General features: G+C 48.1%; 1 protein-coding gene across 1 annotated transcript; it reads right to left on the reverse strand.

Annotated features, from left to right (window-relative positions):
* Window positions 1-1289: 1289 nt before the first annotated feature.
* LOC137882426 (SNF-related serine/threonine-protein kinase-like) lies at window positions 1290-15410 on the reverse strand. Its single transcript, XM_068724729.1, has 8 exons — window positions 15182-15410; window positions 11751-12098; window positions 10965-11183; window positions 10198-10444; window positions 6239-6380; window positions 4942-5154; window positions 4534-4668; window positions 1290-4102 (listed from the first exon to the last, which is right to left on the reverse strand). Exons 2-8 carry the CDS (start codon window positions 11871-11873, stop codon window positions 2776-2778), a joined length of 2406 nt encoding a protein of 801 aa, XP_068580830.1. The 5' UTR covers window positions 11874-12098; window positions 15182-15410; the 3' UTR covers window positions 1290-2775.
* Between the last annotated feature and the right edge of the window lie 46 nt (window positions 15411-15456).

Here is a 15456-nt window from a genome sequence, read left to right on the forward strand (position 1 = left end):
AGAGGGGACTCGCAATAACCGCAGAGAAACGTAAAAAATACCATAAAGAGACCAAAACGACTACTAAGAGATCCAAAACAGCTACAACAAGACACAGAGAGACTCACAACGGCTATGAAAAGACACAAATAGACACAGAGAAACTATTAAGAGACACCAAACACCTACAAAGAGACACAAAACAACCTCAAAGAGACACCAAATAACTACAAAGAGACACAAAACAACCTCAAAGAGACACCAAATAACTACAAAGAGACACAAAACAACCTCAAAGAGACACCAAATAACTACAAAGAGACACAAAACAACCTCAAAGAGACACCAAACACCTACAAATAGACACAAAACAACCTCAAAGAGACACCAAATAACTACAAAGAGACACAAAACAACCTCAAAGAGGCACAAATGGACCACAAAGTAACAGATAACTACATCAATAAGAAGAAGTCTGTGCATCGTGCTCCTAGTGGTGGTGGGTCCGTCTCCATGTCTGTCAGAGGCTCATTGTCTCATAATCCGCTCGTGCTGCTAACAGAACGAAGGCGCTAAATGTACGTCTGCCTTCTTCTGTGGCACGTCATACATGCATCATGGATGAGATCAAATGAAATGGTTAAAAGATGCTCAACTATGTCTGGCAGTTTTGGGAGCAAAGTTAAAAGGAAAAAAAAACGACAAAAAGCAAACAAGCCAAGCGAACGAGGCCGGAACAGCTTTGTGAGCTTTCCCTCATCGGCACACAGGTGAGCCAGCCTGGTGACGGCCTGCAAGGGGAGGAGGAAACAACACTGAATGGAAAATGGAAAAGTCCCATCGGGAACCAGTGTGACGCTAACGTCCCTGGTTGGCCTCCAAAAATACTCCATCCCTGCAGAACCCTTCTAGGAGGGATCCTCTTCGGCGTCTTTCTCTCGGTCGTTAGAACCGTAAAGAACCGTTCTTCAGCCGGCTCCTTCCTCTGCGTTCATGAGGTGCTTTTGCATTGACCATTCCGGGGTTGAATGTGGGTGCGTAGAGGGCGGGGTTACGGGGCTGATCCACGGCTCATTCATTTGGGATTAATAAAAGGAAATTGAACACCGGCGGACGTTTGCAAGGTTTTTATGAATCAGAATTTGTTCGTTAGAATGTGGACATTTAGTGTGGATGTAACGCTGCACAACAAGATGTCCTTTTATTTTTCCTCTCAGATCTATTAAAAGGTGGATTGGTTAAAAGAAGAAAAAGAAAAAAAGGTGCACACCAACTTTCAACAAAGAGTCAAGAAACGGACTCTTTATTCACATCATTTCATTTTAATATATCTCTATCATATACAGTACATACAGTACAATATGCTCAAGACAGATTTTATGGCACATCCATTTTTGTTGTACATTTTGCAGTCGCTGGTTTCGTTGTGAGGCTACGGTAAAGTGACCATTTTGAATCTGTTACTTCGGTAGATACAGCAGGTGGCTTGACCTCAGTGGGCAAGAATAATGTTGCTACAGCAAACAAAACAAAAAAACACATGCACCGATCAAGTTATATATATATATATATATATATATATATATATATATTCCACTAGGGGCGGGGGTCACACATCCAGTTACACAGACCGATACTTGAAGGAGGCGGTGTTTGTTTATGTTCTACTGAAAAAAAAAACTCTTTTTTTTTGTTGTTTTTGTCTTGGAATATGCTACAACTGCGGCTACCGTGAACCCCGGAGAGCGCACGGTTTTCGGATTCCACCCCAGAAGTCGTTCGCTCTGAATTTAAAGAGCTGCCGTTGCCCGTGTAACAACTCATTTCAGTGTTCTTCTCCTGCCACCAAAACACACACACCTCTACCTCTGGGTTCAACCAAACACCTTGGATATCCAGCAGGAGTGGAGAATAATGGTCGTGTGTGTGTGTGTGTGTGTGTGTGTGTGTACGGTTCTAGTATTCGGGTTTACTACTGCGGTACAACTTTACCGTCAATACTACGAGCACAGAGTACTGCTTGGAAGGTTATTCACATATGTACAGACTCTGCTGTGTAACTATGCAGAGGCTTGACGAGTGAGTGTGCCTTTTTTTTCCTCCTTTCTTTCTTGAGTCTGTGGAGCACGTTGGAGATAGAAAAATAAAACAGTGATAAGACTACAAAATACTGTGATGCCACCATCACACTTTAGTGCCGCTGAGTCCATTTCCACCCTGTTCTTTGTCCTCGTTTGAATGAATAAAAAAAAAAAAAAACACACAGGCATAACTTAACCCTTTCAGTCAGAATTTAAAAAAAAAAAAAACGCATTAAAAAAGGATTGTCTCAAAGAAAGAATTCTTAAAAATAACGGTAAAACAAACAATACAATATGTAACATGACACTAAAACTCATCAGGTATCCCTTTCTTTTTTTTTACCAGCTTATCAGAGAGTGATGTAGGTGTGCGTGTGGATGTGCACAAAATGTGTACATACTGTATATACAAGTGTGTGAGGAGCCCCATACTTAATGGGGGGGGGGGGGGGGTTAAAATGTCCCTTTAGTGTTCCCGTTTAATCTGCTGAAAGTGCTTCACATACTTGGCATGGCAACCAGTGTCCTCCACGGAGACTTTTTACTGTCTCTAAATGTGCAAAGTAGGCATTTTGGACTCCCTCCCTTGTTATCCACCGCCGTAAGTGTTGAATAATAGGAAACAGCATTTGAATAAGTGGAGAAAAGCGAGACGATGAGGGGACGTACAGATGGGCGTGGAGGGGCGGCGGCGGCGGCCGCTCCGCCGGCCGCTCTAGATGACCTGGCAGCAGCTGTGTGGGGTGGGAGTACAGAGCAGACCCTCCTTGGTGCTCCGGTGGATGTTGACGGACAGAGTCTTGTCGCTCAGGGGCATCTGCAGCACGCGGTTCTTCATGTTCCTGTGGTTCTCCCTGGCCAGGTCCAGCTCCCCCAGCCTCAGCGTGCCCGCGCAGGAGCCCTCCAGCAGCGGGTCGGCCAGCGCGTCTCCCAGCGGGGGCTGGTGGTGGTACAGGTTCCCCCTGGGTGAGGGGCCACCGAGGAGCGAGACCTTATCCAGGCTACCGGTGGAGCCGCCCATGCACATCCTCCACATGGGACGGTCCTGGGCGTCCCCGCCAACGACGGCCCCGCTGCCGCCGCCGCCGCCGCCTCCTCCGCCTCCACCTCCTCCACCTCCTCCTCCTCCTCCTCCTCCTCCCGTCAGGTTGTGGAACTGAGAGCTCAGGCACAAGCTCATCAGCTTTAAGCTTTCCACCAGGCCGCTGGCAGCTTTGGGGGTGCCCTTGCCTTGGCCCGAACCTGATCCAGGACTGGCGCAGTTGGAGGGACTGCCCTGCCCCGATCCCCTCTTCTCTCTCTCCTCTATCCTCCCTCCTCTCTCGTCCGCCTGTCCGCCTGCAGTCGCCGTATCTGGTTTATGGTGGCTCTCCGTCTCGTCGTCGCTAGTCTCCGAGCCGGGGGTGAAAGCGGCGACCGGCGCTGTCACGCCAGCCGTTTTGGGCGATAGTATGAGCGTGGGCAGTGATGGTATTCTAGAGTTCAGATCGAGGCTGAGGCTGAGGCTGGGTTTGGGCGGCCCGAATCCATGCAGCTCCCTCTTCTCCTCCTCCTCCTCCTCTTTGTCCTCCTCGTGGATCTGGTTGAGAACCGGAGCGCTCATACGGGACGTCAGACGATTAGCGGAAGAAGACACGGACGAGGAGGAAGCTTTGCAGCGAAGCACCACCTGAGCAGGAAGCGCAGAGGGCGATAAACATTTATCTTCCCCTTCTTCTTCCTCGTCCTCCTCCACGCTGAAAAGACTGGGACTACGAGGTTTGCAAGGGCCCACTGAGGTCAGAGAGCTCAGCCTGAGGGGGTTGGAGTGGGGCTTCACCAGAGGCCGGAGCGCCCTCTCCTGGTTCTGTCGCGCCGGCGGCTGTGTGCGGCTCTCCTGCCGCTGGCTGAGGTCCAGCAGAGCCGTTTTGGGCCTGGGGCCTTTGTGGAGGCTCTCGGCACTGCGGGCGGGTGACTGCGGCCCCCCGGGGTGGGAGATAGTCGGACCCCCCAAGCCGTCACTGACATCCTGGTGAACGTCCACTCTGGTGGGCCAGGACTGCCTGTGAAGGGTTTAAAGACACACAGAAAACAAGATTCAGGGAGGGTTGAACAGAAATAGCAGATAGTGAACACGCTATTATCATTATTTTGTTTAATGACCTATATTTCAGCATTAGTTCCAGATATCTAGCTGCTAATGTTAACGAGTAAAAGGGTCCGATTGCTTTTTTTTTTGTTGCAAGATTGCAGTTTTAGTACAAGCCAACCATCTCTTATATCGCTCGAATTTCATATTTCTTAATAAGAAGACACATTTCTCTTCCGTCTGTCCATTCTGCTGTCAAACTTGTCTTTTGGAAACTGCAGAGGCAGCACTCTGTCCATCTCAAGGAGTGTGTGTGTGTGTGTGTGTGTGTGTGTGTGTGTGTGTGTGTGTGTGTGTGTGTGTGTGTGTGTGTGTGTGTGTGTGTGTGTGTGCGTGTGCGCGTACCTGAACTGGGCCTTGCTGGGGCTGGGTGATCGTATCTGGCTGTGCTGCTCCTTCTCTTGCTTCTCCCTCAGCATCCTCTCAGCCAGCAGGAAGTATGTAGCCGTGATGTGGTTGTACTGATTCGACTCCAGAGCCCTGCAGGTGATGGAGAGAGAGAAATCAATTTGAATTCCAAAACACACACACACACACACACACACACACACACACACACACACATGCACCAAACCCTGACCGTGAGTCAAAAGGAAGTGACGGGACGGTGCAGATTTGATTTGACATGGCGACAGCTCAGGACTGACTGCCAGCTGCTTGTTAATGGCAATTAAACTCTTGACGACACTCAATTCAGTCTTAGCTGGACTAGTGAACCGTGGCGAATGCGTGCGAGATAGAGGGACAACGTACTCAGTTACGGTATCTCGATCTGCGATGCCCCCCAGCACCATGCGCTGGATGATGGAGCCGTGCTCCTCCTCCGACAGGCTGCGGTGGGACACCAGAGGGGTGGACAGCTTGGTGGCCGGGGAGGGGTCGACGCCTTGGAGCCATTCGTGGGCCCCGATCTCCTCCAGGGTCGCTCGTTTCTTGGGGTCCCTCTGCAGCATCTGGGCTATGAGGCTGGAGGGAGTCACAGAGAGGGGGATCAGCATCGTGGAGGAACATCTGGTCTAGCTGTGTGGGTTTTTTTTTTTTTTTTTTAAAACCACCAGGTTAGCCAAATCTCAAACGGTCACATTATTACCCAAACTGCCCGCTGTAAACATCCATCCGTTGAACTTTGACCCACTGGACTTGCCGTAGTAAGTGTAAGCAATACGGTTTACACAATTGCGATGTTGTCACTTTCACTTTTACCTCTGAATAAAGTATATCTGACAGATGATAGTATAAAGTTTATATGACTGGAGGTTGCAAGTTAGCTGGTAGCCACATAGCTGAGCCAAAACTTTGCTAATAAGGTTTTAATAAAACAGAATTCCTTTAAAATAGATATTGCTGCATGTCATATCTCCCTCTGCGCCACATTCCCTTTCTGTCAACTGTCCAATAAAGGCAAACAGAATCTGATCCTTTCAGTGTCTTCTGCCTCCAACATGAGGGACAAGATGCACTTTATTCAATAACATACTTTTGGTGTATTGGATAGCTGATATTCAAGAGCACCGTTATCAGCGTTTGCCTTTGGGATAATCCCGTAAACGAGCTCTCCACCTCCACCGGTCTGGCACAGATGGGTGTAGCAGCATCACCGGCTAAATCACTCTCACGAAACAGGCAGACGTGCTGTTTCTTTAAGACATGCATAAGTAAATTTGTTTAGGTGTTCAAACCGGAGGAAAAAAAAACAAAACAAAAACACGATTCAGCAATGTGTGCCAATACATCCAAGTCCAAAAACAGTCATTCAAAAATGTATTCAGCATCTATATTTCGCCCTGATCTGCTTTCGATGCATGTAGCTAAACCCTCACAATGATAAAAATAGAGGGCCGGGTTTTTTTTTAAAGGGTGCATTAGATCCACTTAACGCCGCATCTCCGGTGGAGCAGCTGACTGCAGCAGCAGCAGCGAGCGAGCGGGGGGGGGGGAAGCAGGACAACGGGGAGCGGCAGAAGAGAGAGGCGGCTCTCTTCACACATCTATAAACATGAAATATGCAGCACCTGCAGAGTACTCCGTCCATCTGCGTCTGTTAACTCACTCTCTGCATGCATGGGAGATGTGCGCCGGCACCGTGTATTTACAGTCCATGATCATCGTGAGCGTCTCGCTGTCGTTGGCCTCCTGGAAGGGGGGCTGGCCGCAGACCAGCATGAAGAGGATCACTCCCAGACTCCAGATATCTGCAGAGACACGGAGAGAATGCCGTTGATACCAAAATAAATAACGTGTGGACTCTAGTGGGATTTTTGTTTATGGAAGATGGCCTCAAAAAAACAACAACCCCAAAACACACCAACAAAGTGAGGAACAGACGTCCTCTCAGCTTAGTGACCTAGATACAACAAAACAAGAGCTTCTGCCCCCCCAGTTCAAATGAAGCATGAATCATATTCGATCAGAGCCATTTCCATAAATATACACTGGCTTAGGACACATTTGTGTAACCAAGGGTGAAGCTCTGCACTGCTGCCGGCTTCATGCTCACACACACGCACACACACACACGCGCGCGCAGTCCTAGGAAAGTGGGTTAACGTGTTCATCCCCCCCCTCCCCTCAAAGCTTCACGCAAACTCTCCCTCGGTCCAATTATCCGGGTTTTTTTTTAAAAAAAAGAGCAACTTTCTTTTTTTTTTGCTCGGGGGCGTGCGCCGGCGCTCCGGTCAGCTGGCTGGTCCACTGACACACATTCCTGCAGTCAGACAGCGACTACGAAGCAGAGAGACGGTGACGTAGAAAAGCGCAGAGTCAGCGCGTTGACCTCTGTTTCACCGCGACGTCGGGAGAAATATTTGCTATGATCTGGGGCTTCTTATGTCGAGCGATGTGAAGTAACGGAGCGGGGGAATGAAACGGCAGTTGAAGCAGCATTAGTATCAGATGATTTACAATATCCGTCTCCATTTCTTTTAAAAGCTCCATCAATTGATTTTTTGTTTTGTTTTTGTTTTGGCCACTCTGGGGCAGCGGAAGAAGCTGTCAACACGAGTCGTGTTGGTTCTGGGCCGATTTATCAGAACCTTTTGTTTACTTTCCTCACATTTGCCTTATTGACAAAGTGGAATTCAAGGGAATTTAAGAGATTCCACAGTATGTGTTAAACAGGTCGGCTTGCACTAAAATTGCAATCTTGCAACAACAAAAAAAGAAGCAATCTGACCCTAGACATCTGGTTAGTGGTTTGGCTGCAGGGACAACCCAAAACATTGAGCTCAAAAAGATGCGAAGAAGCTAAACAAATGTGAGGTGAAGTGCAGGGTTGCACTTGAACGTTACACGAAGTCATTTAACAAATCCTTAATATAGAAATGTTGATTAGCGCAGCTTTAAAGAGCTAATCCTTGAGCTCCTTTCCCTGTATTTCTGCAGCTACTCTGCAGAGATCACCGTTTGATCAAACTAAATATCCGAGTGACTTTTTCTCCATAGAGTTTCTTCAAGATGAAGCTTTTCCCTCCCACGGATGCGAAGGCTGCAAAGGGCCAAATATCAGTTCTTAATCTGATCACCAAAACCAACCGGAAACGCAAAATGACTTAATACGGGAGAGGATTTCCATCTGGTGAAGTCAACGGTGCCAGTTTAACCGTGGGTGGCGAGTATTTATTGCTCTGAGGCAGTGAAGGAGCGTCTCATGCTGCTGATGGGAGGGATGGAAAAAAAGAAGAAGAAAGAAGACGCCGCCGCAGTCCCCCGCTACCATCTTACCCCTAGCCAACGTATCCTAGCAACCGTGACCCCGCGCTCCCTCGCTACTCGCGTCAGCAGGTCCGTCCAAACTTCCCTCCTCAACAACTTTATGTGCAAACCAGATGGCTGACGCGTCTCTGGGCAACACCGGGTCGCGTCGCTGCACATCAGCCTCACTCGAGCCGCAGACGCCAAGAAGACCAAACCAACACTTCCTCGTGTCTTTGACATTGTTGTTCTTGAAGAGGAAGCAGAAATCTATATTTAACTTTTCCATTTACTGGAGACATAAAAAACAAAGGAGCCCACACACTGCATGACAGTGCAGGCATCTTTTCACAGCGCTTATTAGTCGTTCATCGACTCCCTGCGTTGGAACTTGCGATTTCCCTCTAATTTTTTGTATGATAATAACATATCGCATATTGTTTTATCCTGGAAATTCCTTTTATTCGCTCTCATTTTCACGCCTTGGGAGCTGGGAGGACCGTTCATAGACCAAACGATTAATTGAGAAAGCAGATTAATCAAAGATTAAAATGATTATTTGCAGCCCTGATCCTGATAACGAAGCATGAAAGGGAATGAAGGTCAAGTTTCTCTGCTGGGAAAAGCACTTGACGCTTTGGATTAATAAATAAATGTGGCTTTTTTTTCTCTGCTTCTTTGCAGTTTGCTCCGGCTAATTGGCCCCTTCTGTGGGACTGGTGGACTCTCAAATTATCCCTCAGCGTTTTCTCAAAAGAGCAACGGACTCCGAACAGGTCCGACTGGAGATGGGCCCCGAGCGAGGACATCCTCTTTATCTCTCTGCAACGAACCGGGCTCGCCGCCGCCACCTGGCACGGCACCAGCAAAGAACCTCCAGCAGCACCACAACCGGCTGTCGGCGGCACGGTTCCTCGGCAAGCCATGTAATCCCCCGGTTAGGGTTAGGGTTAGGGTTAGGGTTACCTCAAAGCCCCGAAAAAGTCAGGCCTTCCGGTCGGCCTGTTCCTCATCAAACCGCACCGCCGATAGAATCGCACAATGTTACATCCCGGCCGGGTGGATAATCCCCCCCGCAATCAAAACATCATCATCTCAGCTGAGTGAACAATGGCACACGGGCAGAATGAACACACACACACACACACACACACACACACACACACACACACACACACACACACACACACACACACACACACTATTGACTTGTCATCTGGGTCAAATGCTCGCACGGGCTTCTTTTTTTTTTTTTTCAGGACAGCTGACCTGACACAGCCGGATACTCCCACCATCATCCAAAACACACACACACACACACACACACACACACACACACACACACACACACACACACACACACACACACACACACACACACACACACGCAGTCAAATAACGACTATTGCTTCACTTCTCGATTTTAGAGAGCAGCAACATCTGCTCGGCCCACTAAAAGAGACGGAGACGGAGCGGAGGCAGGCGGAAGAGAAAATAGCCACCGCGAATCCACTCAGTCAGAAAAACAGAAAATGCCTCTCTCATGCTCTGACGCAGTGGCTTCTGGGTAGACGGAGGGGCTACTGATGCTTTTCTCTCGCTCTGCCTCTTGTCCCTTGTTTCTCTCTCTCTCTCTCTCTCTCTCTCTCTCTCGCTCTCTCTCTCTCTCTCTCTCTCCAAATCTGCACGCCTCTGTTTCATTTCTTTCCCCATTACATTTTTGATTGAATATCTAAGCTGTGGCTCTGCAAAGGATTGTTACCATCACCGATGGGAGAGAGAGAGAGAGAGAGAGAGGGAGAGAGAGAGAGAGAGAGAGAGAAAGACGGAGGTGAAGAGTGCTGAGGAAACCAATTTCAGCCTGATCGGATCTCAGATTTTATTATACACAGAAAGGCCATGACTGTCAACGAACGGAAACCCGCGGACGAAAATGAACTGCAGGTGCGCGTGACGACAATTCTGCGGGTTAAGTTATGGTCCGATTTCCAAACTGCCTTGTTCGCTAACACGATCTGAACTTTGAGCAGTTCCTCCTCCCTTCTATCAGCTGGCTGATAAAGCTGCCGGTGTGCCATGCAGGGGGCTACATCCAAAGTACTTGCAGGTCACACGGTATGGTCAAAGTGTATTCTGAGATATCAGTAGGTCATGCCTGCAGAGAGAGAGAGTGTGTGTGGGAGTGTGAGAGCATCAGTTAACCAGGCTGAGAGACAGTAAAGGACAGCGTGCACCATGTCCTGCTGCGGGGGAACACACGGCGGACTAGGGACCGAGACGCTGTCCCGTCCGCGGCGCAGGTAAAAGACGACTCCTCACCCACAGCGGGAGCGTCGTACTCGTCCCCCAGCAGGATTTCAGGAGCAGAGTAGGCCAGCGAGCCGCAGGAGGTGTTGAGCGTTTTCCCGGGCTGAAACCGGTTGCTGAAGCCGAAGTCGGTGAGCTTGACGACGCCCTGCTTCTCGAAGAACACCACGTTCTCCGGCTTCAGGTCCCTGTGCACCACGTGCAGCCGGTGACAGTAGGAGATGGCGTGGACGATTTGGGCGAAGTAACACTTGGCCACCTTGGAAAGGAGAGACGGGAATTTGTAGCAAGCAAATGTACATCATGTCGGTATGCCAACTCATTTCGTACCAGTAAGGGAACATAAAAAGTGAATAATAAGCCACTGTTTGAGAACGTCTGATCCCCTTTTCCCCGCTTGAGGTGCGACGTTACAGCTTTCAATGTCAGACACTTGCCTCCTGGTGTCTGGAATTGATTAACTTTAGAGAATCGGTATGCGCAATGCATTGGTGAGCTTCTAACTACCTTTGAAGTGTCCTTCACTGCTTTCCCCGCAAAATAGTCTCAACTAAATACAAAATGTTGTTTCCTAGAGAGTTGAACTTCAGTGATTGTCGTCCACTCATAGGACAATTACTACTGATTTATGGATCTCCTTTCTCTTTCTTTAACCACCGGAAATGGTGGAGAGCCCCTAAGTCAAGGCTCCGCAGGTGCGGTGAACCTTCATCTACCGCTCGAAAGACTCCCGTCCAGGTCTATGCAACCTGATCTGCTACCCACAACCCAACACTCACCTCCTCAGCGAGGCCTCCGTCGTGCTTCATGATGCAGTCGTACATGTCTCCCCCGTCTCCCAGCTCCAGGATGAGGTAGAGCTTGGTGGCCGTGTCGATGACCTCGTAGAGGCGCACCACGTTGGGGTGCTGCACCATCTTCATGCATCGCACCTCCTGGAAAAGGTGCGCCCGCGCCACCGGGTCCAGCTTGGTCTTATCGATCACCTTCACTGCGACCTGGAAGAGCAACACGATGACAGCGGATGATTGGCATCCGGCCCCCAAAATCTGCAACTATCAGCAGCAGCTGTTTTTTTTTGCATACTGTAGAGGTTATTGACTCTTTTTGGACTGAAGCAGCTAATTGCTGATGTATGGTGTTGATACTAAAGATATTGGGCCTCATTCCTGCAATTTTTTCTTTTTATAGCGCCTGCTAGTTTTCCCCCCCCCCGACCGCTCAAAGCGCCGTACCGATCTACCGATTGGAAGGCAACCCTCCGCTCTACCTCTGAGCAACAGCCGCCTCAAACTGAAACATTACAAGTATTTCACGTTAAGTCCTGTCAGGCGGGAAACGCCTCCAGAAACAACATTAAGACGCGACGCTAAGACATTCCCAAAAGCCAAGACAAACACAATACGTTTGGCTAATCAAGCCACTCATCTCGCTTGAGTCACCCTTCTTTGGTATGTCGGTCTCTGAGGGTGAGTAATCTATGTGAAAGGGTGTTTAAATATCAAGAGATCCGATCACTGGCATCAACGCATTCCACCTGCATGTACAGACATGGACAAGCGTACCTTTTCTCCAGTGAATACGTGTCGGGCCAGTTTAACCACAGCGAAGTGTCCGCGTCCCAGCGTCTTGTCCAGGTCATACAGCCCGGCGATCTTCCCGTCATGATGGCGTTTTAGCGCCGCCATGGCTGCAGGTGGAAAAAGGGGAGGAGCTGCCTGCTGGTCCTCCGGTCAGTTCTCCATCTCCTCCCGGGTAGTTAGGTGAGGTTCGGGTTGATTCTAGACCAGCTGCGGGTCTCTCGAGGTAGATTCGGGGTCTCGGATGGCACTGCTGGACGGTAACGGCAAATATTCAGAGAGCTTTGTCCTCCTGCTCTGCCGGTGTTCAATTCAGTCCCATCTTCTCCTGATCTGAGGGTGAAAATGGTACGAGAGAGAGAGATAGGAAATCAAAATCCACCCATTCTTATGAACAGCTCAGAGCTTTGGAGGAACTCCGAAAAACAAAGTGTGCCAGGTTTAATTGGTCATTAACCAAACGTGTTGAACGAATCTGTATTTGGACCTGCTGATGGTGCTGGATGGAATGTCAAGGGATCACCAAAGGTGTTCAAAATCATCCTGAGGGGATCGTGTTTGTCCACAATGTCACGACAATTCATCCAACAGTCGTTGAGACATTTCAGTCTGGACCAAAGCGGTAGACCAACTCAACGGTCTTAAAACTAGACCTAGTAGTCCTAGAAGAGTGCAAGCCACCACGAGGCCTAAATCATCAAATATACATAAATAAATTGTGTATAATTACAATTTTAAACTTTTGTTACACCAAAGTGATACCCTGGAACCAGCAAATCTTGATTAAATCACCTTAATTGAATGTTAAAACTATTGCCGATTAATATTCTGGTTAATCCACTCGTCAATTGAATGACTATTTTTCAGCTCCAGTTAATATACTGCATCATTGTGCTATAGTTGTCTGCTACGTTTAGACTTTTTCTCATAATTAACGTCGGTCCTTTGATATGTTTTGCCCCCTCGGGAATGACAAAACTCTGAAGCTCACTCAAGCTGTGCACACATGTCCGGACCGTCCGCTTTGTTCACCGGAAGCCGCCGTCGTCATGCAGCGAGAGAGTTGCTTCACGGGGCCTGATTATGAAACGACGCCTCCGGGGGGGGGGGGCCTGGCGTTCCCTCTTTCAGGAATCTACCTGCGTGCCAAGAGCGCAGACGACACACGGTGTCCACACGAAAGAACATTCCTGCGGGGTGATCCTCGCCTGTAGGTGTGCCCGACTCGCCTGGGTTCACCGACACAACTGGAAACCACATAACCGTTGATAGGGAACACGCCTATCAACTCCACGAGACGCAGCGAGATGAACAAAGCGTCTCAGTCTGTGGCTGCTCAACTGAAACTCTGAAAGCCTAAAAAGCTCTTTTGGGGTTTTTTGTTTTTTTTATGTGATCCTCAGTTGAAGGATTGTACTTGAAAAAGAGTGAGTCATTTTTCTTATAATAGGAAGATGACATCTGAATCTGTCTCTCTCTCTCACACATACACACACACACACACACACACACACACACACACACACACACACACACACACACACACACACACAAAAGCAAACTCAACTCTGCTGAACTCTTCAAACTGACACTTACAACATGTAGGTGTTGCTGTTTCAGGAACTGAAGCCGTGAAAGGAGACTCACACACTCTCTCTCACACACACACACACACACACACACACACACACACACACACACACACGTACACACGTGCGCGCGCGCACAAAACACACTTGCCTGCCTATAGGTGAGATCAACGTGGGCTGCAGTGTGGTGGTGAGCTGGTGTGTTGGCCAGGATCTGCAAGTCTAAATCTAGCCTTATTTATCTCAACTGTGTGCGTGTGTGTGTGTGTGTGTGTGTGTGCGTGTGTGTGTGTGTGTGTGTGTGTGTGTGTGTGTGTGTGCGTGCGTGCGTGTGTGTGTGTGTGAAATCACTTGATCGCATTGTAATCAAAATTACAAGTTGAGAAAATACACTATGTGGAAAAAAAAACTTGGTCTTTCGGACGCGTCGACGTACAGCACAGCAGCGTAACGGTCGCGCGCGCTTTAAAGGGGTCCGTTGTGCAACTGTTCCAAGGTGCCGTGAGCCGTATTGATTTACAAGGTATAGCAGTGCGCATTCGTGCACTCGCGCATACGAGGTCAAGGACCCGCGCGTTATGAGAGCTGCTCCCGTACAGCCTGTGAGACTCTAAGATATGAAGTGTAGGCAGGTTACTGGTACATTTGCTGAAGATAAGTTAGTTTATGAGAAATAATACTTCTATTAATACTTCATGTGCAACGATTTGATAGCCAATAGTACGATAATATGGTGGTTCCCAAACATAACTTGAATCAGTAAATATCGGTAGTAACCAGTTCAGCCAAAAGACTTACTGACTTTATTACATAAGCTTGAAATTACACCATTTAAAAGTAAAGATTAGATCATTTTAAATTATAGAAATATGTTTGTCTTCTGCCGTCCTATCCTAATACTCTCATGGCCCCACCAGAATGTACTTGCAACCCCTTGCAGGGATCCCAATACCCAGTTTGGGAACAACTGCTAACTAGAATACAATACAAAATATGACATAAAATACATCACCAGAGGAATATCATAGAGCGTTATGACTGTAACACGAGGTGCTATACAGACTCGGTACGTCCCTATAGAAATAATACAGGACCTGTACAGTGATGTATCTGTTTATTGTGGCACACTGAATATGTGCAGCCAACAAAGAACACAATAAAGGTAACGAGATGTCTTCAGTACTGACACGTTATCTTGTCTGTATGTGGTTATTGTAGGACTATAATAAAGACGACAGTCTTTAAACTCACTGTACACAGAACACGTTATACTAGTGAAATCTTATGCATGATAAATATATATGTATATTTATATATTTCACTATTGTGGAGTATTAAAGCATTCAAACTGTGCTGACCACACAGTGTCACCTACCCCCGTAAAGGTGTGTATATATATATATATATATATATATATATATATATATATATATATATATATATATATATATATATATATATATATATATATATATATATATTGCCCATTTGGGACCCTTCCAACCTCTCCCCTCCCCTCTACTGTCAACATGCCTTGCTGGCTGCATCCACAATAACATGACAGCGCAGACCAGCCTGCGCCAACAGCGCACACACACACACACACACACACACACACACACACACACACACACACACACACACAGGGACGCTGTGAAGACTCGGGCAGCATTCTAACTAAAGATGCGCATTAAAGAAAAAAGAAAAAAGCATCATCCGCCACTGATGTCCAGCAGAGTCTGCAGCTAACTTGACACATATTACTACGCGGGGCCCGCACCGTCCGCATGCATGCGTGCGTGCGTGCGCTACACCAGTCCTACTTACCACGGAGGCATCTGATCGGTTCCCTTTTTTCTTTTTTTTTCTTTTGCGGAGCTCCGGGGCGGTGATCTGCGCGGTTCAACGGGTTCTCGTTCAGTTTAACAGTCGGTACCGACTGACAGAGAAGCGACCCGACGTTTAAGTCCAACGAGTCCCTGCGTGAGTCTGTCCCACTGACAACACCAACCTCCCTGTATCTCTCTCCTCCTCTCGCGCTCTGTCAGCTGCGTAGAAAAACAACAACACAGGTAGCAGGTAGATACAGGAAGTGCAGATTT

The sequence above is a fragment of the Cebidichthys violaceus genome, unplaced genomic scaffold (assembly GCF_023349555.1).
Source record: "Cebidichthys violaceus isolate CVI_PGR_0920_01 unplaced genomic scaffold, fCebVio1.0.p SCAF_310, whole genome shotgun sequence".
Lineage (NCBI taxonomy): Eukaryota > Metazoa > Chordata > Actinopteri > Perciformes > Stichaeidae > Cebidichthys > Cebidichthys violaceus.

What these genes read in the sequence shown, in the direction of transcription:
- LOC137882426 (XM_068724729.1), bottom strand. Translation starts at nt 11,873, where the DNA reads ATGGCGGCGCTAAAACGCCATCATGACGGGAAGATCGCCGGGCTGTAT. An exon ending in GTACGACGCTCCCGCTGTGG is followed by an intron (nt 6,381 to 10,197) that starts GTGAGGAGTCGT and finishes GTGTCTCTGCAG; the next exon opens with ATATCTGGAGTCTGGGAGTG. An exon ending in GATCGAGATACCGTAACTGA is followed by an intron (nt 4,669 to 4,941) that starts GTACGTTGTCCC and finishes CATCACCTGCAG; the next exon opens with GGCTCTGGAGTCGAATCAGT.